This window comes from Equus przewalskii, chromosome 29, assembly GCF_037783145.1.
Source record: "Equus przewalskii isolate Varuska chromosome 29, EquPr2, whole genome shotgun sequence".
Classification (NCBI taxonomy): domain Eukaryota; kingdom Metazoa; phylum Chordata; class Mammalia; order Perissodactyla; family Equidae; genus Equus; species Equus przewalskii.
Window position 1 is genome coordinate 36,599,921 of NC_091859.1, and position 24,114 is coordinate 36,624,034.

The window sequence follows — 24,114 nt, forward strand, 5'->3', positions numbered from 1 at the left end:
TGACCACCAGAATCCTCTGGGTCCTCAGGCTGGCCTCGGAAGCCTGTCACCCTGACTAGGGAAGAGCAGACCCCTTGCCTGGTGGCCACGCGAAGGCCTCATCTGAGGCCAATACCCCTCAAGATGGCACTTTTCCTTCTCAAGAGTCACCTTCGCCTCCCCTCCTCATCCCAGCACAGACCCAGGCAGTCCCACTAGCAAGACCCACTAACACACACAAGAAGGAAGGTGGGGTGCACATGTGGGGTTGGACTTGAGGGTTTGAGACTTGGAGGGGAAAATAAACTGGACAGGGAGAGGGGCTGACGGGATGGTGCTCTCCACGAGTCAGGGTTTAACAAACTGACAAGGACACTGGCGCCAGTCCCAGTGCACTGCCAAGATGGCTCCATGCGCCTGGGCATGACGACAGCCTCCTACAGGACAGAGATGCTGTCATGGAGTCTGAATCCCTTTTTGATGCTCAACTGCTGACAGCTTTTAAGCCTCATTTCTCTCTCTTCCCCTTGTGCCCTCATCTGAGCAAGCTGATAAGAAAGCCTGGTGTGCCTTCTTGGGCACCGGCAGGAGATTTGAACCACGCAGGCCTCTGCTCACACAGGAATGCTCAGCCCAGCCCACCATCCAGCCCCGGGAAACCCTGACCAGTGCCTTTCCTGGCTCTCTTTGACCATTCTGACCTGCTTGAGAGGCCCGCCCTGCTCTCCCCAGAGACCTCAATGATGTATGGAATTGATATTTTCATACCCTCTTGGTGTGTGCGCGTGTGTGTGTGTGTGTGTGGCATAAATCTTAACATCTGAATCAAATTTTGGGTGAGTGGCTCCATCTGCCTCTGCAAGTGACCATAATGATGCTAAAGCAGCCTTGGCATAGGTTTGAGAAAGGAGCCAGAAGGCTCAGGTTGGTAGAAATTCGGGGATGGATTTACTATATCTGACTATGTTTTCTTGAAGGGGTCAGACTGTATCTCAGATTTGTGCCCACTGGAGAGCACTCACTGTGGAGAAGACTCAAGAAACAGGAGGATAGGATGATCCATCCATCCATCTATCCATCTGACAGTGGGAGGCAGCCGGCCAGTCCTTGCCATCCGGTGCCTACACAATCAGCCCACCAATTGACAGGCCACAGTGGATGAAATGGAGGCTACGCATGGGCCCAACAGCATGGGCTTCCTTTCACAAAGCCGGTCCCACGACTAGTGCCCACAGCTGATGAACGTGCAACCTGTCAGAGGCAGATACTGATGGTGAGCCCTCGATGCAGGACCATCCCTCAAGGAGATCAGCTGGATAGTTCATGGCAAGTTGATTGCACAGTACTCCTTCCCCGCTGGAGAGGTCAGCACTTCACACTTACCAGACTGCATGCCCACTCAGGACGTGGGTTTGCCTTCACAGCCCACAGTCTACACCGTCACCAGCACCAGCACCTGCGGAGCTGGGCACGGTCCTCCAGGGCTAGTGCATGCACTGAACCAATGGAGCCACGTCCAGGGAGGGCCAAGGGGTGGAAGCCTGACTGGCCCTCCTCACCACTGCAGCTCGGACCCTGGCAGATCAGAGGTCTAACGCTTCTACCAGGGGACAGTGTAAGGAATTCCCCAGAAACTGGAGCTGCAACTACCACCGGGTCACTGTGGCAGAAAGAGTGGAAATTAAACTGATGAGGTTAACTGACGGTGATTACAAGAGATGCCGGGTCGCTGCTCCGTACTGTGGGCAGAGAGGACTCGGTCTGTCACTGAGCATGTCTCGGTGCCCACAGGTGACTGTAAACGGCACTTGCTGCAGCCTCAGCCTGATGGGACAAGGACAATCAACGAAATTCAGACTCTTCATGGACAAGAGGTTGAGTCACCCCACCAGGCAAATAACCTAGACGAGTGGGAAGGCTGGCTGAGTGGGGGGCAGAGAGTGATGAAGGAGGGAGACGATGGGTATCACTTACAGCCTTGGGGCCAGCAGCAGCACCGAGGACTGTGGTTTGTCCCACTAACCATCAGTTATTGTCTTCATTTATAGAGATTGTAACTGGCCACCTCTTTGAAGATTCAGCAAAAGAGTGGATTTATTATGGATAATGCGCAAAGTGGAGCGCTGCAAGGGGTGGACTGTGTCAGACACCTTGAGTGGCCCCCTTGGGCACTCGTGGCTTGGCCTCAACTCTGATTGCAGCTGTGGATGGGGTAGACAGTTCCACATGGGGTTGTACTGGGTGCACATCTCCACTTTCTACCCGAGGCTCTTCCAGTACAATGGACGGGGTAACAGACAGGTGGAAGCTGGCATATGCAGAGCTTGGAAGCTGGGGTGTTGGTTAGCACACCCAAGGGCAACCCTCAAACAAAGATGGATGGCACTCAATGGATAATGCTCCCATCCCTCATCCTTTGGGAGTGGACAATTCTAGGGGACATCTGTATACTTCTTGGGTGATCTCAGGTAGGATGACATGCCAATCGCCATAATGGTGACCTCATTAATGCTCCTTATCATGACTTTTCTTTCTTCCCTCACCCATTCTAATCCCCCATCCCCGCTTTTTGGATCACTTCCCAAATACACCCTCTGCCTATAAAACCCTTGTTTAGGCTCTGTTTTTTGGGGTGACCAAGGCACCTCCAAACCTGCTTCTCCTTCTTCAGTCTCCATCCAGATAAAGAGCCACCATTACACAGTTCTCCAAACTGGAAACCTGGGCATAACTGTGACACCTCCCTGCGCCTCACACCACATGATGGCAAAAATGCCATGTCGCGACAATCCTACCACCTAAGTCTACCTCCAGCCTATCCATTCTCCCCCTTTCACAGACACGTCCATGGCTGTAGCCACCACCATCCCCACCTGGGGGGCTGCAGCAGCATCTTACCTGTCCTCCACGCTGCCAGCCCTGCCCCCTCCCACGCACACTTGGAGAACTCTCCCTTCACTCACTCTTTTTTGCTCTGACCACCACTCTCTGGGTTGGTTGAACACAACGGTAGATGAGAGTTAGGCCATGACAGTCCTGGCTTCCAGAAGCTGCAACTGGAGAGGCCTAGGATGCTGGACACCCCAGGTTCTAGAACACAATACTCGTGGCAGGGAGCAGAGACCAGCAGCTCTGCTTGGCCTCTGATGATGCCCTGCAGGGACCACCGCAGTGGGCACCTGCTCATCTACTCTCCAATTTCCGGTTCCACCCATCACCCAAATCAATCTTCACGGTACGTCTGGAGGGCTCAGAAAACGGAATGACCTATCCAAGAAAACGGTCAGTCACTGGCCGAGCTGGGACCTACATCCCAGGCTGCTGTCCCAGGGGCTGAAGCACTTTCCTTGGTACAACTGTGACACCATCAAAAGGAAGGATCGAATGCAAGAGCTTTTTTAAAATCATCTTTAATGTATTTTTAATAATTTTTTGCCTCATTTACCAGATAAATCATCTAAATAAATAGATGCTATACAGTCTCTTACCAATATCAGTACAAAAATAAAACCGTGCTCTGCATCCACACTAGCTCTCCCCAGCACACACTCACTCAGAAAAGGCATGTGCTTGGAATCAACTCGGCCCCAAACCCTCCCAAATACATTCATTTCGTCTGAACAAAACTCGATGCCCATTCTGTGCAAAGGAAGCGTTCTCGTGCTGGGACCCGGAGGCCAGGCTGCCACTTACAGAGCAAAAGTAAAACCACCTCCTGGCAGCACAGTGCCTTCCCCGAGCCGGAGAGGAGGAGAAAGTTGGCAATGCGATCATCGATCATCGATCACTGTCCTAGGAGGGGTGATCTTCAGGACGCCCAAAGGGCTCGGCCCCAAGTGGCCGTGCCAGGGGGAGGAACACTGTCCTCGCCCCAGCCCACGGCAAAAGAAAAGTACCAGCCAGTCTCTCTACATTCAAAACGGGTGGGGCTGGGGGTAGGAAAGACCAGTGGTCCAACTCTTTCTGAGCCTCCCACCCCCGGGAGTACTGGCCTTCTGGGGTGGCGGTGGTGGGGTCAGGAGGTCAGTGTCGGCCTCACTCCCTCTCGCCTCACTGTGCTGGGATGCTCAGGGCTGGGAGGAGGACTGCCCGCCACACCCAGCCCCTCAGAGAGGTCTCTCGCCCACAGCCCTTCCCCCAGGGGCCAGTCTGCTGAGGGTTCAGCCCCCGAGCCTCAGGGCGCCCTGTGGGCCATGAAGGGCTAAGAGGCAAGAAGGTTCCGCAGCAGCTGCCAGAAAACAGCTGCTCATTCCACAAAAGGGCCCCCAAACCCACAAAGTGCACAAAGAGCTCTTTGAGAGTGCCCATGAGGCGGGGGAGGTCCCACGTCCCCGAGGATGGGGAGGATGACTTCTATTGGCAGCTGCCAGCCACGTCCCAAAGCCACGGCCGACAGCATGCAGTTAGAGAGGCCCCTCCACCACCTCGCCTCTGCCAGGAGCCCCCGTCCTGGGAGAGCCCCAACTCCTAGCTGCCCTTTGACCCCCACGGCCCCACAGTTGGGAAGGTGGGGTTCCCTGCTGCCCCCCTTTCCCTGACACACCCCGCAGACTCCCCTAGATTCCACTCCTCAGGCTGGGGGTGAGTCAAGCCCCCGTGAGGGGACATCCCCCAATGGAAGCACTGAATTGACCCTGGACAATGAAGGATTAACGAGGAAGGGGAGAGAGACTCAGGGATTTGGGAATCTTGCCAGCAGGGCACCCCAAACAGAAATGGGGTGCAGGCTGTCTTTGGCTTGGGAATGTGGGAAGGGGTCTGTGGGAAGAGTCGCCCCATCCTTGCCTCAGCAGGGGTTCTGCTGACTTCCTCAGGACACAGCAGAGGGCGGGGGACAGCCCTGGGCGGAGGGCGAGCGGGGCACAGCAGTGCCCCAACCCTGACAATGGGGGGCAGGGAGCCAGCCTTGTACTGGCTCCCCCAGCGCCCACCCCACTCTGGCTTTCTCACCCCACAGGGCTGGGAGAGGGGAGACGTCACTCCTCAATGCCAGGGAGGCTGCTAGCCCACAGGACACATTTGTGCAAACTAGAAAGCTTCCATCTGGCAAACACAGTCACTTGCCAGGGCGCGGGGCTGTGCACAGCCTGACCCACCATCCACTGCTGCAGCCGACCACGAAAAGACACAGCCAAGGTACTCCCCACCGCCGCCCCTGTCCCCGCAGAAGAACAGTTGGTCAGCCCCAGCTGTGGCATTTAGGGTGGATGGAGAGGGACACAGGATGGAAGGGCAAAGGGCATGAGGAGTCGAGGCTGCCCTGAGAAGGTGGTGGGACACTCCCTCCTCCTGGCCACCCACACTGCGCCTGGGTTGGCCGAGTTGGAAGGGAGGGCAGAGAAAGAGGGGAGTGGGATGGGCTGAAAAGCCACCTGAGTCAGAGAGGACGAGAGCCCCAGGAGAGGAAGGACAGGGCCCTGAGAGCCTCGGAGCATGTGCTGGCGCCCAGCCCCCCTGCACGCTGCAGCTGGCCAGGTGGAGCCCCAAGAACACATCTGCATGCCTGGGACGTCCACAGCTGGACCCTGCCCTCCGCTGACAGCTGTGAGCACAATGAGCTAGGAGAGATGCTGTCCCGTGACGGGCCATGCACGGTGGGGTGAGTGTGGGGTGCCCATGGCAAGTTCCTTTGCGCTGTGAATCACCGCATGTTCACCTGGTCAGGGCTTCTAAACAGGAGGTTTGCAAGACCCACTGCACACATCTGCAGACACGTGCACGCAGTCACAAGGGCGCGAGGGGCAGTGTGTGCACACCTGTGCGGCTGGGTGTGCACAGAAGCATTTCTCACAGGCCAGGTCGGGCGGGCAGAGCTCTCGGCCGAAGGGGCTCAGCTGGCAACTGCCCCCAGGAAGGCAGAGGCCTCGCTGAAGGGCGTGGGTGCACCCCAGCAATCTCAAACCCTTCCTCCTACCCTCCTCTCTGACCAGTCACTTTTGGCCAAAGCCAGCCTCCACATCCCCCCACAAAGCTGGAGTGGCAAGTCAAAAATAAAGACCCCTCCCCCAAAAAAGGAAAGGGGGACCAACCAGAAAGGCTGGGGTGGGCTGCTCACAGGGGAGGGTTGGGGCCTTCCCACCCTCCTTTAGTTTCTAGGACCAGCTGCTGTGTCTGTGGAGAAGAACGGTGACAGAGGTGTCCAGGGGAGAGCGGGTCTGTCCCCACTCTGCCCTGGAGATGACATCCCAACTGACAGAGCAGTGCCAGGCCTCCCGGCCCCCGAAACAGAGCCCACGGCTTCTCCATAAACATCACGCGTAGAGAAAGGGGCAGAGGGGCAGGTGGGGGTGAGATCTCCCCCCACATCTCCTGTTCCATATTTTCTTAAATAAAATAATTACCCCACCCCAATCCCTCCCCATCTCTGGAAGTCCCCACCCCAAGCCCTAAAGAAAACAGTTTAAGAAGAGTAAAAACGGTGACTCAGAACTTCCCGCTGCGGTCTCGGAAGAAGCCCTCAGCCGCTTGGGCCTCGCGGAAGGTGACGGTGATGGAGTTGGCGGTGATATCGGTCACTGTCACTTCACTTGGGGGGAGCGTGGGTGTCCAGGGAGGGGGGCCCTCGGCCAGGTCTGCATCTGCTGCAGCCATGGGAAAAAGACAGACAGACAGACAGGGGACAGCATTGATGACAAGGTGGGAAGGTGGGAGCAGGTGGTAACATGCAGACTGCCCCCCTCCAGCACTGGGTCCTCCTCTGAGTCTCCAGTCAGGTCAGGGCCTGGCTCAAGGCTGGACACACGGAGGGGGTCACTACCTTTATCTTCCCTGGCTGGACAAGAGCTCATCTGGAGTGGGACCACAGAAAGAGCTCTGGGCTGGGTGTGAGAGTCCCTGCAGGCTGTGCAGCCTCGGGAGCACCTGGGCCCTCTCTGGGCACTGATGACTCGGGGACCTTTCCAGGCTGAGGGTCTCTGGGCCTGGGCCACCTTACCCTCCTCTTCAGGGGGCTGCTCAGCAGGCTCCCACTCGCCGGTCGCCTGCAAGACGTCCGGGGCCGGCGACTCCTGCAGGAAGAGCTCCCGTCGATGGCTGTGACTCTCCAGGTTGGGCCCGCGGGGCGGGAACTTCTTGCGTGAGAGCCGCAGGTACTTGTGGGCCTTGCGCGGCTTGCGGAGCGAGAAAGGCAGGGCGGGCACCAAGGGGCCCTTGTCCACCAGCTCGGGCGCCCCCGCCTTGACCACCCCCTCGGGGCTCCCGCTGCCGAGTGGGCGCGTCAGGGAGAAGCAGAGCTTCTCCTTGCCCTTGGCCTTGTGGGAGCTCCGCAGGTCCATGCTGTACAGCCGCTGCGGGGGCAAGCCAGGGCACGGCGGGTCAGCCCTGCCCTCCCACCCGCTGCCGCGCCTTTGCTCATGCTGTTCCTCCCCCCGAGCCAGCGAGCACCCCTACCCCACCCCAGCCCCGAGAGCCACCCCTGACCAGCCCCAGCCCCAGGCCCAGCCCGGCCCAGCCGCTCATCGTGGCCCCACAGTGCAGCCTCATCTCCCCAGGGGGCTGTAAGTGGCTCAGGGATGGGGGCCAGGGCATATTCCTTTGGTACACAGCAGAGGAGCGTACGAGAGGTACAAACTGAAAACTGACCAACAAAAACAAATCTGGATTTACGAAGCAGATAAATTAAGGAGTTATTCCTCATTACAGAAAGGAATCTTTGCTTACTAAAGGACTCCCAAAGCTGAAACAGCTAGCTTTTAGGGAGATGGTGTGATGCAGAGGGCTAAGTTTCTTGGGACAAGTCAGCCAAAGGGTACACACAGCACTGGGGTGCACCACATCAGACAGACACCAGGACGGAGCTCTGCCAGCAGCCGGGGGCGCCTCTCCATCCCTCCAGGCGCTCCTCGGCTCTGAGCTACAGTGCGGTCCCTCGTGGGTCCCGCCCTCTGTTGATGCCCCATCTCACTCTCGTTAAAACGGGGCTGGAAGCCACATGCTTCCACCACTCAAGGGCTGGAGTTTTGTAATTTGGGGATTTGTCTTATTGACTTTGGGGCAAATTTATACAAATCCAAGAAAGATTCCTGGTGTTGAGGTGTTGGGAGGGCCTGGATCACTCTGGGACAGTACCTTCTACTGCCACCTGTCACCAGAGGCCAAGAGCTCCTAGGAAGAGAGTGAGGCCATCAGACGGAACTTGTAGGTCAAACATCTCCAAGTTGGGAGCAGAGATCACACGCGCAGGCTCTATTTGCAGTTGGGCCTGCTAATGCCCATCACCAGGCACAGGGCCCGGGCTGTTCTGGGACGGGAGGAGGGCTGAACTGAGAGGGTATTGGGAAAATATAGTCATGCGCCGCATAACGTTTCGGTCAACAACGGACCACGTACAGGACGGCTGTCCCATCAGATTAGTACCACAGCGCCCAGTGCGTAGTAGGCTACACCATCCAGGTTTGACACCTAGAAATCACCCAACGATATATTTCTCAGAACGTGTCCCTGTCATTAAGCTATGCATGACCGTACTGCAAAGCTAGGAGGGCTGATCCTAGACGCAGCTTTACCAAAACCCGCTCCTTCAGCCTGGCTCGTAGGCCGTCACAAGCCCAGTAACACTCCCATGATTCTACATGGTGAACTCGTCTTTGTCCTTCTCCACCTCACCATGAGAAAACTACAGCTACTAACAGGGCTCCAGGAGCACCAGGAGTCAGCTCTGGGTTATAACCCAGCTGGGGGCCCTGGTAAACTAGTGACCTCCCTGAGCCTCGGTTTCCCCATCAGTGAAACCACGAAGAACCTGCAGTAGCCAGCCCCGAAGACAGCCCCGGGGACACCCGCCTCCAGGAAAGCACGCATGCGGTCCCCTCTGCAGGGGTGCTGTGGGGCTCCTGAGGCCGGGTCGCTAGAGATACTATGCTTCCTCCCTGCTGTCTCTCGGATCACCCACTGTGGGGAAGCCGGTAGCTGTACTGTGAGGCCACTCAGCAGCCCTCTGGAGAGGCCCATGTGGTAAGGAACCAGGCCTCCTGTCAACATCCAGCACTGACTCGCCGGGCATGTGCGCAGCCACCTTGGAAGCAGATGGTCCAGCCCCAGCCAGCCTTCAGAGGAGCGCAGCCCTGGCTGACATCAGGACTGTAACCGGCACCAGAATCACGAAAGAAGCAACTAAAGGGCTCCCAGGTTCCTGACCTGAGGGGCTGGGTGACACATGAACTCTGTATTGCTTTAAGTTGCTTAGTTAGGGGTAACTCATTACACAGCAACAGATAGCTCCTACACCATCCCCACGGGGCGAGAGTGTGGAGGGAGTGTGCTCACTGTGAGCAGCATTCGCAGGGAGAAGACGTCTGACGGATGCTACTTTCCTTCCTGGGACCCAGTTCACACCACTCCGTGGAAAATGCCCACGACATCAAGGGAGGCCCATCTACTCTGGTAAAGCCCCAGGTGATCTAGAATCAAGAGTGGGCAGGAGGCTGGCCATGGCTCACACTACACGTGGACCAGGAAGCCTTATGTTTTGGCTCCAAACACCTTATTAAGGAGAAGAGCTATTCTTATCATCCTGATCCTACAGACGAGAAAACTCAAGCTCAGAGAAGCTAAAAGACTTGCCTCAAATCACACAACCAAACCACTGCAGACCCAGCCGCCTTTCGGTGCAAAGCAGTGAGGTCAGCAAAGTGCCCCCAAGACCTGGGCAACTCGGGGTGCTGCCAAGTCTAGACGCCCCCTGGCAGAGGATTGGAAAAGGAGGCCCTGGAGGTTTTTTCTCACTCAAAAATGTCATGTTTCTAGGACATTCCAAGGCTATGGTTCCAGAATTTTAAGAGTCTCCTTTTCTTAGATTCTAGAATTCCAGGCTCCCATGTTTCCTCAGTTCTAACATTTATGTTTCTAAGGTTCTCAAATATTACAATTTTGTGTTTTGGGGACTTTGAGCATCCAAAAGGCTTACCTACAAGGTTCTAAGGTTTCAGAATTCTAGGATCCCATTAGCCATATATCCCCTCCCTCCCATCACAGTCCCTCCCCGCAAGGCTGTCTTCCTGGGGCACTAGCCCCATATTCCAACTTTTCCCAACTCCTCCCACTGAAACTTACCCGCTAGGTGTCCCACCCACAGTGCCCCGGGCAGAGCCGAGGAGGGTACGTGGTTCAGCTCCACTAGCTGGTGCAAAGGCACAGATGGGGGGCTGGTGGGAGGAGCAAGGGGGACCCGTGGGTGAGCACCAAAGCTGGCGGGGTTACCTGCAGCAGAAGCCGCTTGGGTTTCGGACCTCTCTTCCTATACCCCGACGCTCGGTCTCTCTCCTCCCTGGGGTGCAAAGCAGACGGCAGAAGAAAAGGAAACACTGGTGACATTTAAGGGACTATAAGGCATCCACTCCACCCGCCCTCTGCTGTCTATTGGGGAGGGGGCACTCTCGTGGGGGTACCCCCCATCCTAGGGTGGGGGCTTCTCCTCTTTGTTCTCTTGAGGCCATAACAACAGGCTCATGTGTTCCACTCCCAGGGCCTCGGTCTTCCCTCTGATGAAAGGCGAGGCCACAGCCAAGGGTCCCAATCGCTGAGGTGGGACTCGGGTGGCATCTCCAAAAATATGTGGGTCTTTACTGGACTCCAGGGTCGTGCCAGAGCTCCACTCTACAAGCCACTGGGAATCCCCTCAAAGCAATGAGTTCCAGCTTCCACTTGTAGCAGAGCTGTATAGAAACCTGTCAGTCCAATTTGCCTTGACTGTCCGGGGAGCTGATGCAAAGGGGAACAGTCTTTTCTAAGTGAGGCTCTGCCCAGGGTCTCCCCCATTTGGGATCTGCTTGATAATCTGGTCAGGGAAGGGCAGAAAAACTAGCCTGTGTTGAGTCTCTACTAGATACCAGACTCTCTGCTGGGTGCCTTCTCCACACCCCAAACCCACAGACACACAGGCACAACCTGAGGATCCCACAAAGTCACGCACGACACACACACTGGGAGAGACTCCAAGAGCAGCGCCGGAAGAGGTGGGAAAATTCAGTCATTTCGTTTCATCCTGCCTCTTTCCACCCCATCACACTTTCTGTAGCCTCCACCGCAGAGGCCACGTGGACGGCAGGAAGAACATGCAGGTCGGAGTTCGCCCTGTTTCCCTTACTGGCTGTGTGGCCTGAGGCCGGTCTCAGGCCGAGCTCAGCTGTATCAGTGATCCCGGGCGGCTGTTTCCACGTTCGCCCCCCTCAGGGACTGACATCAGTCTCAGGGGCGCTGGGGGAAGTGCGCCCTGTGGAGGGCCCTCCCTCCCCATGGAGTCACCCATGGGCCGCAGAACCAGCATGTGAAAGAAGCCTGCGGGCCCTGTGCTGCCAGCCCCAGGTGGCTCGCCAGGACAGACCTCCCAGCCTTCGGGGGTGAGCGTCTCAGCTCAGCACCTGAGCTGGGCGCCAGGAGGCCTGTTCCAGGCCCAGCACTGTCCTGACCCACGGGGACCATGGCTGTCGCTTCCCATCTGGGCCACAGGGCCTCATTTGGAGCAGGAGGCTCCCTTCTCAGCTGGCCACAGGGCTCCTGGGAACAGCAAGGGAGGTCCTGGTGTGTATCAAATGGGGCTAGAAAGGCTAAAATAAGGAAGCGCAGAGGGAGAGAGGGAGGAAAGGAGAGAGAGGAAGAGGAGGAGGAAGCAGAGAGGAGAAGGGAAGGACCTGGGGAAAAAGAATAAGAATAATGATAACAATGCATCTGTGCTGTTTATCATTATCATTCTCACCTTCTGGACACTCTGTACAAGGCACCGCCCTAGATGCGTTAACCCTCACAACCACACTGTGCTCACTTTCTAGTTGGGGAAACTGAGGCACAGAGAGGTTAAGTCACTTGCCCGATGACCAAATTCTGACAACTTCTGTCACTGGTGAAAATGCTGAGCTCCGGGCTGCAGGACAGTCAGGGCCAGCAGGGCAGGCCAGGAGTCCCGGGCACATGCTCCAGCAGGAGTCCCCAGAAGGGTGCTCCTGCCCTGCACAGTGTGGGTGGGGGAGAGTGGGGTTGGGGGCAGGGTGGCGGATAGGTGTGGGCAGGTCTATTCTATCCAGCCCTTACCTACCCAGGGCCTGGTTTCTGTTGGCCCTGGACACTTGGCCCACTAGTGTCCAGGGCTGTAGGGTGGAGGTCCCCAGGTCGTGGTCCCATAAGCCCTCAGCTCCCTCTCAGCCCCTCCAGTCGTGAGGGGCTCCCTGTTAGAGCCCCTTTGCCTGACTTGTTCTGAGTCTCTCAAAAGCCCTGTGAGGCAGGTGTTAAGATGGGCGTCCCCACCATCCCTTTCATCCAGACTGAGGGAGAAAGAGTAGGCCAAGAGCCATGCGGTGGTCTGCAGAAGTCCCCAAGCTCCAAGTTGTTCCTTAACTAGTGACTTTCTGACTCACTCAAAATAACATCCACATCCTCTCCCAGGACTCACACAGCCCTCCCTGAGCTGCCACCCCCGCCCCCCAGCTGCCCTGCCCCTGCCTCATCTCCCACACCTTCCCCAGCTCACACCACTCCAGTCAGCCACACTCAGAGCCACACTCACCTCCACACTGTTCCTTAAACACAGGCCTCCACCCCAGGGCCTTTGCACTCACTCTTCTCTTCACCTGGCTGTTCTTCTCTGAAATACCCACTGGGCTCATTCCCACACTTAATTCGGGTCTCTGGTCAAACACCACCAGGTAACCAGCCCATTGGAACCAGCCCCCACCCACCCCCTCTCCTGAGCCCACTGGCTCGGCAGTGGTTATCACCATCTGCTACCATGTCTGCTTAGTGGGGTACTTTCTATTGCCTGTCTCCACACTGGAATGTGAGCCCCAGGAGGGTGGGCACGTCGGTTGGTTTTATTCCTTGCTGTGTCCCCATCACCAGGAACAGTGCCTGGCACATAGTAAGACTTCAATAAAGACTTGTCAAACAAAGAATGACCTAGCTGACCCCTGACTACCATCAGGAGGATAATTCTCATGTGGGCCACACTCACTAACTCACAAAGTGTTCTCACATACCTTCCCTCCCCCCAAGAGCACATGAGGTCAGCACTGTCATCCCCACTTCGCAGACGGGCACACTGAGGCTCGGCGGGGAGAAGGCCATGCCCGACTCCCCACAGCTGGTGAGCAGCACAGCCAGGATTCTAATCAGGCCTTTGTCACCCGTCCAGCGTCCTCCTTACCACAGTCCAGGACAGCACACAGGCTGCTCCCAGTGTCACAGCCTTTTGGGATCAAGGCCCCACCAAGCACCCGGGAACCAGAAAGATCATGGGACAGGGAGAGCCTGACTTTTAAAGGAAAGAACAGTGGAAACTTCTTTGAATGCACAGCAGGAAAGCTCCTGGGGGAGCAGAGCGGGAAGGAGGACAGAGGCAGCAGCCCCGGGCTGAGGTCTGGTGGGGCCACTTCCCAGCTGTGAGGCTCCTGGACAAGTCCCTCAGTTCTTCAGAGCCTCAGTTTCCCCATCTGTCAAATGAGACCCACATCCCTATATCAGGAGCTTACTGGAAGGAGTCAAATAAAAACGACTTTATAAAGCGATCCTGCACTGTACAGGGTCGGTGGGTCGGGGAGGGCAGAAGGACTGGGGCTGCCCGCTGGCCGGGCGGTCAGTAATGCTGGGGCTCACACAGCGGAAGGGAAAGGCTAGATTACGCTCAAAAGGCCCCCGACCAGGAGAAACCCCATTTTTGAGAGAGGCTCCGCCTCGTCACCCATCAGAGGAGCTGCCAAGCAGTAACCAAGCTGAGGATTGCAGTAGATGGGCCACGTGTGGCTGTGCCCAACACCACTCCACTTGGAGGTGGCCCAGCGGGACATACCAGAACTCAGATATCCCGGCTCCAAAGCCACGCTCCCCCCGGCCTTTCTTGAGCCTCATCAGACTGCCTTCTCTTGGTGGGAGACTCTCCAGGGAGAATCTCTCTCTGCTCTGTCACCAAGGGCATGACTGGGCATTACTGATCTTGCTGCCCCTCTCATGCAGGGCATCTCTGTGAAACTTTCACATTCCGCACCGCAGCTTATGGGAAAATCAGGGCAGGTGTTATTAGGGTGGCCCACTTCACAGCAGAGAGACCGAGGCCTGGGGAGGTAAGGGAAGTGGCCAACATCACCCAGTAACAGGAGAGGGACCAGAGCCCCTGGCTGCCCTGGGACCCGGTGCCCATCACCTTCCCCCAGCTACAGACTAGACCGTGGTATCCCTGCCAGACGCACCCCCACACCCATGACTCTTGTTCAGAGCCCAGCCAGCGGCAGGCTCCCTAGGAAACCTCGGCGCCCGCCTTCTACCCAGCCCCAGGGGCAGGCTGCGCCCCCTTACTTCTCCTCGTAGGCCATGACCAGGCGGGGGTCCAAGATGTGCTCTTCTGGCTCCCACGTGCTGTACCTGGGGAGAGAGACCAGAGGTGAGAGTCGCCCTGCCCCTAGCCCCAGCACTCACAGGGGCCGCAGCTGCTCCACTGGGCCCACTGTCTGCAGGCCCGTGCCCCTTCCTGGTCCAGTATAATTGTCGCCTACTCCCAGGAGCCATCCCTGGCTACCCAGGCCAGGTCAGGGGCCTCCTGTGGCTCCAATGACAGCAGAACTCCCCTCATTCTTAGCACTGATCACAACACTCTATAATAACTGTGTCAACCCCCCATGTTCATCTCAGAACAATAGGTGCCTGGAAGGGGCAGGCCCCGTAAACCCCAGTTTCCCTCCCCGAGAGACACAGAGCATGTGCTAAAGGGCAGGCGCTCTGGAGCCAGACTGCCTGGGCTCACATCCCAGCTCCGGCCTTGCTAGCTGTGCAACCTTGAACAGTTTGCTTAATGTCTCTGTGCCTCCATTTCCCCATCTGTAAAGGACTCATGATTAAATGCGTCCATGTGTCTAAGTGTTAGAGCAGTGCCTGGCTCACAGGAAGTGCTCTGTGTCTGTTACTGTTGCTGTCCCTACCCACCCCTCCATCCCCAGCCCAGCAGGGCCTCCTCTGCCAGGGTGAGCTGCTCGCTCCCTCTCTGTGCTCTGAAGTCCCCTGGTCTCGGGGCCTGGCCCACAGCAGGAATTCGGTAAATGTCCAGTGACCGGACGGTGCAGCAATCCTGTGGCAGAGCCTGTGGTATTTCCACAGGGGACCTTCTACCACCCCCAGACTGGAGAGCATCCCCTGATGGGACAGACCTGGGCGGTGACAGCTCAGCAGTTCCCGAGCTCAGCCATCCTCGTTCCACCTGCACATGTACTTACTTAGTATCTGCCTTTAAAGCAGCCCACTTTTTTGTTTAAATAATTTTATTTTAAAAGCAAACTTTAGGGGCCAGCCCGGTGGCAGAGCAGTTAAGTTCACATGTTCCGCTTCGGCGGCCTGGGGTTCACCAGTTTGGATCCTGGGCACAAACCTATGCACTGCTTATCGAGCCATGCTGTGGTAGGCATCCCATATATAAAGTAGAGGAAGATGGGCATGGATGTTAGCTCAGGGCCAGTCTTCCTCAGCAAAAAGAGGAGACTTGGCAGCAGATGTTAGCTCAAGGCCAATCTTCCTCAAAAAAAAAAAAACCTTTATGACTTCTATAAATGGAAAAACCACTATCACTCACCACAAACAGATGCTAGTGCATACAAAAATTTAAACTTTAAAATATATACGTGTGTATATATATGCATGCACACAAATACACAATATACATACAAACATACAAATACACATATACGTGTGCATGTGTGTACAAGCAGAAACAAAGCCGTGGACTACAACTCTGGCTGAGGCTGCAGCCAGCTGGGCTGGATGAGAAGGGAGGCGAGCGGGTATTGGGGCCGGACCAGGAAGCAGAAAGAGGTGGGCAGAGCCCCCGCCCCTGCCGACTCCTAATGCGCGAGCTAAAGCCTTCACCTTACACTGTCTGGAACACAGAGACACCTGACAGTAGTCCGATCTAGGTTCGAACCACCTGCTCCCCGAGGGCAGCATCCTTCCCTCCCTTCTTCCTGACACTGCTGCACACCTACTCGCACCAGGCAGGGTCCCACCGCCCTTGCTTTGCACATGCTCTGCGCTCCTCCCGGAGTGCTGTCCCTCGTCCTTTAAGAGCCAGGTCCTTGTAGCTTCCCCTGACTCTCCAAACTGTCTCACTAGAAGCAGAAAGAACCCTCCCCTCGCCTGCCCCACTCTTACTGCTGCACTTTGCACCTGCCATGGTTATTGATGAACCCAGCGGGCATCCTGGCCGCAGACACAGATGGTAACCGTCCACCCACCCACGTGAAAGCGCCCAGCCCCGCACGCCCAGGTGCTCTGGAAATGAATGAAGGCCCCGCAGTTCCGCTAACCCTGAAGAAATGCTCGAAGTGAAACTGGGGTTTTTATAGTTTGGGTAGAGCCCAATCTATAACCAACCAGAGGCTGGCAGGGACTCCAAGCCTTCCTCCCCTAAGACAAAGGGTGAATTTCCTCAACTCTAACTAGCAACGAGAGGGCGGATTCTGTGCGCCTCGGGTGTGGTCTGCCTCGCCCTCTCTCTCACTGTTGAAAAGTCTCTACCGCGCTCCAGTCCTCTCCGCCCTGCCCACTTCCCCACTGCCCTGCCCATTTTCTGCTGATGTAGCTGCTGTGTGGTTCCTGGCAAGTCCCTAACCTTCTCTGGACTTCAATTTCCTCCTCTTAAGAATAACTGCCACCACCACAGTAACAGGAGGTGCGAGAGCACGACTACCGCCAGGGACGCATCCCTTCCTCATAACACCCTTATGAGGTAGGTTATCCCCATCTTACACATGAAGAAACTGAGGCACAGAGGGTTTGCATCTTGCCAAGGTCACTGAGCTAGTTAAGTGGCCAGTCTGTAGCTGGAACTCAGCTGAATCTCAGCCACCCTCTCTCTACCTGCGGGTCCCTCACATGTCACTGTATCCGGCTCCCCCAGGCTGCGACGTCCTTGGGAGGGGGCTCGGTCTGATTGACCACATCCTGGGTGTCTGACCCCGGGCCTGGCACACAGCGGATTCACGGGGGACTGTTCTGGCCTGGGGCAGCTGGGGGTCTGAGGCCACCAGACAGGACTAGTCTTGGCGGCAGGAGGCCTGGCCCTTCCTCGTGCAGGGGGATGGGGAGGGGGCCTGCCAAGGGTCTCCCCGACGCGCGCGGCCCCCTAAGATGGAGGCCGCTAGCGCCGCCCCGCCGCGTGGGGAGCCGGAGGCCACAGCGAAGGCAAGCCCGCTCTGGGAAGAGCCGGGCGCAGGCAGGACAGGAGCGCGCAGCGGCTGGGCCCGGGCGGGAGGGGAGCGGGGCCGGGACTCCTGCCGGGAGCTCAGAGGGAGGCGGCGCAGCTGGGCGGGAACCGAGCGCGCCGCGGGGGCGGAGGGCCCCTCGCCCCGCCCCCTCCCGCAGCCGGGCCACCGCGCGCGCGCGCGCACGCACGCACGCACGGGGTCGCGCGCCGAGTTACCGAGCCAACCAATGGGGGGCGGGGGCGGGGGCGGGGGCGGGGCGGGGCCGGCGCGCGCCGGCTCGGAGGTAAACACGGCCACGTGACCGCCGCCCCGCCCCCCCCCCCCCCCCCCCCCCCCCCAGGCCCGGTAAACAGGCCGGCGGCCGCCCCGCCCGCGGCCCTCCGCGCAGGCTCCCGCCGTGCTGGGGGCGGGGCGACGGGGCCCAGCAGCGCCCGGCCCGCCGCAGCCCGTCCAATTCACGGTCGCCCCCAGGAGCAGCTGCGCGGCGGGCTCGGGTAGAGCCTGCCAGGTACGGCGGCGCGCGAGGGACTCGGTCTCTGGGGCCTTCGTCTCCCCAGGCCTCTCTTTTAGGGCTGATGTGACAACTGGATGTGTTCAGCCACGGAAAGCACTTACATCAGTGTGGTACATAATAAATGCAAATAAGCGTTAATTAAATAAATTTTAAAAGCCTAGAGAGCGCAGAAACCTGCCAGGACCCGAACCCCAGACTCTGCTGCTGCTGCCGCTGCCCAACCCGTCTTGGAGGAGGAGGAAGCACCTCCTCCGCCTGTGGCTGTGTTAGGAACCTTTTCTGGTCTCAGGCAGCCTTCAGCAGGACCATGGAGTCCAGGCCCTCATCTTACAGGTGAGGAAAGGGAGGCAGAGAGAGGCTGAGGGCTTTGCCCTGGGCCACACAGCTGGTAAATTTACAGAACCTGGGTTCAAAGGCAGTCTGCTCTGGCTCGGAACCTGACCACTTCCTACTGAACTGGCCAAAAGGCCACCACACAAGGGATCCTTGGTCATCGTTGGTAGAGCTGGCTGTGTTTCACTGGGGCTAGGCCCCCAAGCCCTGCCGTCTGGCAGCTCGTCCCAGCTGTATGGCCCTGGGCAAGGACCATTCTGCTGAGGGTTTTTCTCTCCATCTATAAAATGGGTTTCCGAGATGCAATTAAATGGGCCATCGCCTGATCATGATAGGGGCTGATTGATTGGCAGCCTGGTTATGAGCTTACCCACTGACAATATCATTACTAAAGCTCCATGGAGGCAGTCCTCCTAAAAGATGGGGTAGCATTCACCAGTGGGAAGGGAAGGACAGAACAGCAGTCCCGGGCAGGCTGCAAGGAGAAGGGGAGAGCTGAGGGTCGCTGCAGGACTGAGAGCACCTGTAGCTGATGATTCAGCATCCTCTGCCCTCCGTGCCCTCAGCCCCTGCCTGTGCCATTTGCTGTACCTTCCAGAACAACCAAGACAGCTCCTCTGCCCCATCTGCTGGGGAGGAAGGGCAGTCATTTGTCTCCTGTCTGGGAGAGAAAATAGACAAAGCGTGTAAAGGCTTAACAGACGCCTGGCACAGAGCGATCATTGTGGAAACCGTGGTTCCTGTTATGTTTCTGTTATTACTACAGGCCTCCCTGCCCAGGGTGAGGAGGGTGCTGCGGAGAGGGGCCTCTGACTCCCTCCCCGCCGCGGCTGGCACTGCCCCAGCCAACGCTCCCAGGCCGGCAGGGAGCAGCCTGCCCGACTCCCCCGCCTTTCTCAGCCTCTGCTCCACGCAAAGCCCCCTGAGGAGGGGAGAGTGAGGACCAAGTGGGTTACAAAGGAGCCCTGGTCCCCCCTCGTCTTCCCCCGCAACTGAACCTCTGTTTTCCCCCAAGCGAAGTGGGGTGGCACAGTGGATGCATGAAGTGGGTACCACACTGCACCAAGTTGGCAGTACTATTCTTGTAATGACCTCCTTTCTCTGGGCCTCAGTTTCCCCATCTGAAAAATTAGAAGACTGATCTAAATGATTTCTACGGCTGCTTTGAGCTCCTGTGAGAAGTGGAATCCCCTAGATCCTCTCCCAGCCTGGGGTGCCCCAGAAGCCCAGCTGTCTAACTTTCTGTTAACAGCAAACGTTTACCAAGTGCTGGAGTGGGCTGAGCACGTGCCAGGTACTTTATAGCTGTCATCTAATCCTCAGAACAGTGCTGCGGCAGAGGCTTTATTATTCCAGTTTGGCGATGAGGAAGCAGAGGCCTCGCCATGTCGGGTAACTGCCAGGGACTCACAGCTGTCCAGCGGGCAGCCAGGCCAGGAGCCCAGCACCAAAGTGTGGGGGAGTCACAGGTGTCCCAGGTCATCTGGTCAAACAGGGCTCCCAGAACACCCTTGAGGGGTCACAAAAGGCAGTCATGAGGGCCCATCTGGTGGTCTCAGGCCAGCAGAAACACGGAGGGACTGCTCCTGGAGCACTGGGTCCTGCCCTCCGGAGGGACGCTCTAGTGGGCAGACATATTCATTTGGGATTAATCAAAGTGGGAGAAGGAACTTTTAATTCTAAGTACCTCTGTTTCGAGAAGGAAATCTTTCAAAAGATGGAGTCTACAGAGGAGGAAAAATGGCCAACAGTGCCTTGAAGGCCAACAGGCTGGTGACCACACTCCGACACGATGCTTTCTGGTGCTGAAGCTAAGGGAGCAACGAGGACCCAAGGAGCCAGTGCTGGGCTGCACCCTGGCATCTTCCTCTTCTAGCTCTCCCGCTCCTCTTACTACCCCTTCGCCCAGGCCGGAAGTCCAGCTCTCATCTGCCCAGTGGAGGAGGGGATCCTCCTTCAGTCCCGGGGTGTTGGGGAAGGGGCAGCAGGAGTGGAAGGGCCAGCCACCGACCCCAATCATTAGGATGCCTGTGGGTCACCCTGAACACGTGCCCGGGCCTTTCACCCCACAAGGTGAAGGAGCCTGTGAGAGGATGGCAGAGCCTGGACTATTGAACCCATTTTGCAGAAAGGGAAGCTGAGGCAGCATGGGCTGTCTTCCCCTCTGCTGTGACTCCACTATGCCCCCAAAACGCTCCCAGGACCCAATACCAGCTCAGCCCCCAAAACCAGCACAGCAGAAAGCCCCTGGCACAGACAGCAGAGGCTCTGGGCAGAGGGGGTTTCCAGCAGTCTCTGGGAGGCAGGGCAGGGGGTGGGGCACCCACAGACCAATGGGGAGGCCCCACGACGTGCTCATTCCCTCCCCCTACAACAACTCCCTACTGGGAGGCGATTGGTTGGTGGGAAGGTTCCTGATTGGGCCTCAGCAGGAGAGGTGGGGCCACAGGGAGAGGTCCTGGACCCAGTTCCCTGCCCCCTCAACTCTCAGATGGAGGAGGCACAGAGGAGATACCCGAACACCGAACACGGGGAGGTCTACTTCAACTCCCAACTCTGCCTCCACTTCCTGTGCGACCTAAGGCAAGCTGCTTACCTTCTCTGAGCCTGTTTCCTCATCTTTAGAGATCACACCACACCTGCCTCACAAGGCTGCCTGGGAACCTGCTCTGTAGACTGGAGAGTGCTGTCCAAAGGCGAGGCGGCCTCAGGCTCTGTCCCTGGCTCTATGGCTCTGAGGACCCGTGCCCTGCTCGCTCCACTTGTTTTACCCAGCCCCACAAACCCCCACCCTGCACTGTACCTGCTGCGGCTTCGGGGCCCCTCCACCTGGCCAGCAGTCATCTCTGAAGCTAAGAGGCTGGACCTTCACCTCCCAGGTACCAGGAAAAGCCAGACAGAGGGGAGGGGAGGCTCCAACGACCAGATGGAGCTCCGTTTAGAGGGGAGCAGGTGAGAAGAGAAGCTGGAGCCCACCTTGACCCTCATGTGCTCCAAGCCCCTCAGCTGGCAGAGGGGAAACTGAGACCCAAAGAAGAGGATGATCTAATCAAGGTCTGCTGGCCAATTACTAGAACAGCTGGAGCTAAAAGCCAGGCAGGAGAGAGCGCAAAAGGTGGCTGGAAGGACTCAAGGCAGACACACACACACAGGAGCCTTACTTTGGGGGCCATCCTTTCCACTTCACCAGATATTCGACTTTACCCTGGAAGAAAGAGAGAGAAGCAGACACAGTGAGATACACGGCTGCCCCACGACCACTTTCAGAACAGTCAGGCCCACCCTCTCTGCAGACAGACATCCAACAACATATACACACCATCCAGGGTCGCCCATCAGATCCCCACCAACTCAGAGCCCCCCAGACTTTGGCTGCTGCGTGACCACCCCAGACCACCCCCCCTAGTAGAGTGCAGGAGTACATCTGGCCCCAAACACCTCTGGGACTCCTGTGGCAGAAGCTCAGAGTGCATGTCACATGTGGGGAAACTGAGACCACACAGGGGCGTGCATCACCAAGGATCCAGTATCCAGAGTCCCAGTGCTAAGACCAGGACTCTCTTTCCTATTTAGATCCGAAGACTCTCCATGTCCTAGAAAATTCTTCAATGGGGCCTTCCCCATGGCTCTAAGCCCCTCTAGCCCCCTCCCTGGGAGAGGCTGCCTCTGGCCCAGAGGTGACAGACCAGTGACTTTAGGACTCTCCACTCGAAAGGCCCTGGCAGGAACCCAGAGAAGGCTAACAAAGTCTCCGCCTTCAGAAATGGTGGCCACCCCTCCAGTAGTTAGAAAACTGAGCCAGGCGCCTCCCTTCCTCACAGCTGACAGGGCCCTTTAAAAGTTTCCAGTCCAACCCCATCCAATAAGTGAAACCCCTCCACCCAGGAGCTCTAAGACCAAGATATGTCACCTCCTCAAAGAGGCCTGCCCTGGCTAGCCTTTCTAATGCCAACCTCCCACCTCACGCTTCTCTTTCTGCATAGACCACAGCCCCATGTGAGGCATCTGTGTTTATTTCCTCCTTCACTGTGTCTCCTCCGCCAGAACCCCAGCTCCATGAGGGAAGGGAGGTACCCCTCCCTGGGGCTTAGGATGGTGCCTGGTACATAACAGATCCTCCGTAAACATATTTCAAAAGAATGGCTGAAGGAAAGATGCTCCTCACCCTGGCCCCTTGTAGAAGGGGCATATAATTGCTGGACCTGCTTAGGCTACACAGCATGGAAAGCACTGGGCTTTGCGGAAGAAATTAAAATCGAGGAAACCCTGGAGGAAGGGAGAAGGAGGAGGAGGAGCAACCCCAACCTGAAGACAGAGCTCAACCCCCCTAGAGCTGGGGGAAGAAAAGCAGCTCATGGCCCACCTTGACCTTCACCCTTGGCCCAAGATGCCAGGACTGAGTTTTCTCTCCCAAAAGAAGATGCACTGGCAATCAGCCAGCTTCAGCCCCTGCTCTACCTCCATCTCTACCTTGCCGAGTGACCTTGACCAGGTCACTTCCCCTGCCTTGGCCTCGGTTTCTGCCTCTGTCAAATGGGAGGAGGTGACCTCTAAGACCTCGCCCAGCCCTGCGGCTGGGGCCTCCCAAGGGGCTGCAGGGAGGAGATAAGGGAAAAGGATGGTGGTGAGTGCCCGAGAGGAACTTTCCTCAAGGACTTCCATCTCCAACCTCCAGTCTGAGGCGAGCTCACTCTACAAACATGTGCACAGGAAGTGGGGACCGCCAAAGTCCAGCCCCGAGGCGCGGGGACCCGAACTCAGCAGAGCAGACGCCTCCTTAAATTGCAGGCTGTATGTTTTGGAGGCGAAGGCGAAGGGGGAGGAGCTTCGAGGATGCCCCAGCGCTGTAGGCGGCTTCGCTGAGCCGGCCGGGCGGGCGGGGCTGAGAGCTGGGGTGGGGACGACGGAGGGGTGTGCACTGGAAGAAGGGGAGAAAGGCGGAGGTGAGGGTGTAGAAGGGATCGGAAAAGGTCCAAGTCCAGCAATTAGACATCAGACGCGGGAGCTTGTTGCACAGCTCCGCCTCCATCTTCACAGGTCTTGGTACCAAAAGTCCAGAGTTCTGAGTTCGAGACCCAGTCCGACGCTAACACACTAGGCAAGCCGTTTCCTCAACTTGGGCCTCAGTCTCCCCAAATTTAGAATGAAGGGAGGATGAGGAAGCAAGGCATTTGGGATCCCTACAGTCCGATCCGAATCTCCAGCTCTGGCGGGCTCAGATGCCCCAACATCCGGGGGCGACAACTTTTATTCTACTCGCCCTACGAGGTGGCGGGGGAAACTGAGGCACGGACTGGGGAGACGAGCCCAGCAGCGCGGGGCTGCCTGGGGCCCCCCGCCCCACTTTCTCCCCCGCCCCCAGCGTGGAAGGGACGGTGCTGGGAACAGGAGGGGACCCCACAGGGGTCCTGGGAGCCGCCCCCGGGCAGCCTCACCTTCCGCACGCGCTTCTTCCGGATGCTCTCCACAGCGAACACCTGCTCGCCGATGGCTGACAGCTCCATGCGGGGCGGCGGGCGAGCGGGCCCGGGGCCGGGCCGGGCCGGGGGCGGAGCTGCGGGGCCGCGGCTGCGGCGCGCGATGCTCGGGCCGGCGGGGTCCCCGTCACCCTCGCCCGGGCGCGCACGCGCACGCGCACGCGCGCACACCCCCTCGCGCTCCCTCACGCCGCCGACGTTCCATTTTTGAACCTGCGCAACGTTTTCCTCGGCGCGAGCGAGCGAGCGGGCGCGCGGGAGGGGGCGGGGCGGGGGCTCGGCTCGCGCCCGGCAGGTCACGCCCCTCCCTCCCGACCTCCCTCTCCAGGCCCCGCCCCCGCCGGCCTCGGCCACGCCCCCCGGAGCCCCGCCCCCGCCGGGAGCCGAGCCGCGGGCCCGCGGGACTTATTTGGCGCGGGCGCCGCTGCGCCGGGACGATCCCGGATCCCAACACCCAGACGCGTTTCCTAAAATCCTCCCGGTGACTCTGCGGGGCGGAAGCGGCATGGCTGGGGCTGGGCACATAAGGAAAGAGGCAGAGCCGGGAGGCCGCTCGCCCCGCCTCCCACCAGGGAGCGACCAGGGCCGGGGCGCGGACCTCCAGCCGCGGGAGGGCGCGGACGGCCCGGTTTCCCACCCT

At 58.1% G+C, this 24,114-nt stretch overlaps 1 protein-coding gene across 3 annotated transcripts; it reads right to left on the minus strand.

Annotated features, from left to right (window-relative positions):
* Nucleotides 1-3,373: 3,373 nt before the first annotated feature.
* Nucleotides 3,374-23,728, minus strand: CBX7 (chromobox 7). 3 transcript variants are annotated; one of them, XM_008541800.2, is made up of 6 exons: nucleotides 23,433-23,728; nucleotides 21,159-21,202; nucleotides 14,257-14,322; nucleotides 10,177-10,243; nucleotides 6,914-7,265; nucleotides 3,374-6,560 (listed from the first exon to the last, which is right to left on the minus strand). In XM_008541800.2, the coding sequence occupies exons 1-6, from the start codon at nucleotides 23,499-23,501 to the stop codon at nucleotides 6,403-6,405; spliced, it is 756 nt and encodes a 251-aa protein (XP_008540022.1). In that variant the 5' UTR covers nucleotides 23,502-23,728; the 3' UTR covers nucleotides 3,374-6,402. The 3 variants fall into 3 exon arrangements, with proteins under 3 accessions (XP_008540022.1, XP_008540023.1, XP_070455293.1); XM_008541801.2 differs by having other exon boundaries at nucleotides 3,374-6,557; nucleotides 23,433-23,712; XM_070599192.1 differs by having other exon boundaries at nucleotides 6,914-6,986; nucleotides 23,433-23,683.
* Nucleotides 23,729-24,114: the final 386 nt, after the last annotated feature.

Excerpts from the sequence above, each read along its gene's own strand:
- CBX7 (XM_008541800.2), bottom strand. The coding sequence starts at position 23,501 with ATGGAGCTGTCAGCCATCGGCGAGCAGGTGTTCGCTGTGGAGAGCATC. Across the intron at positions 14,323-21,158 it reads TGGAAAGGATGGCCCCCAAA|GTACAGCACGTGGGAGCCAG; the intron begins GTAAGGCTCCTG and ends CTCTCTCCCCAG. Across the intron at positions 6,561-6,913 it reads GCAGCCCCCTGAAGAGGAGG|CAGATGCAGACCTGGCCGAG; the intron begins GTAAGGTGGCCC and ends CCATGGCTGCAG.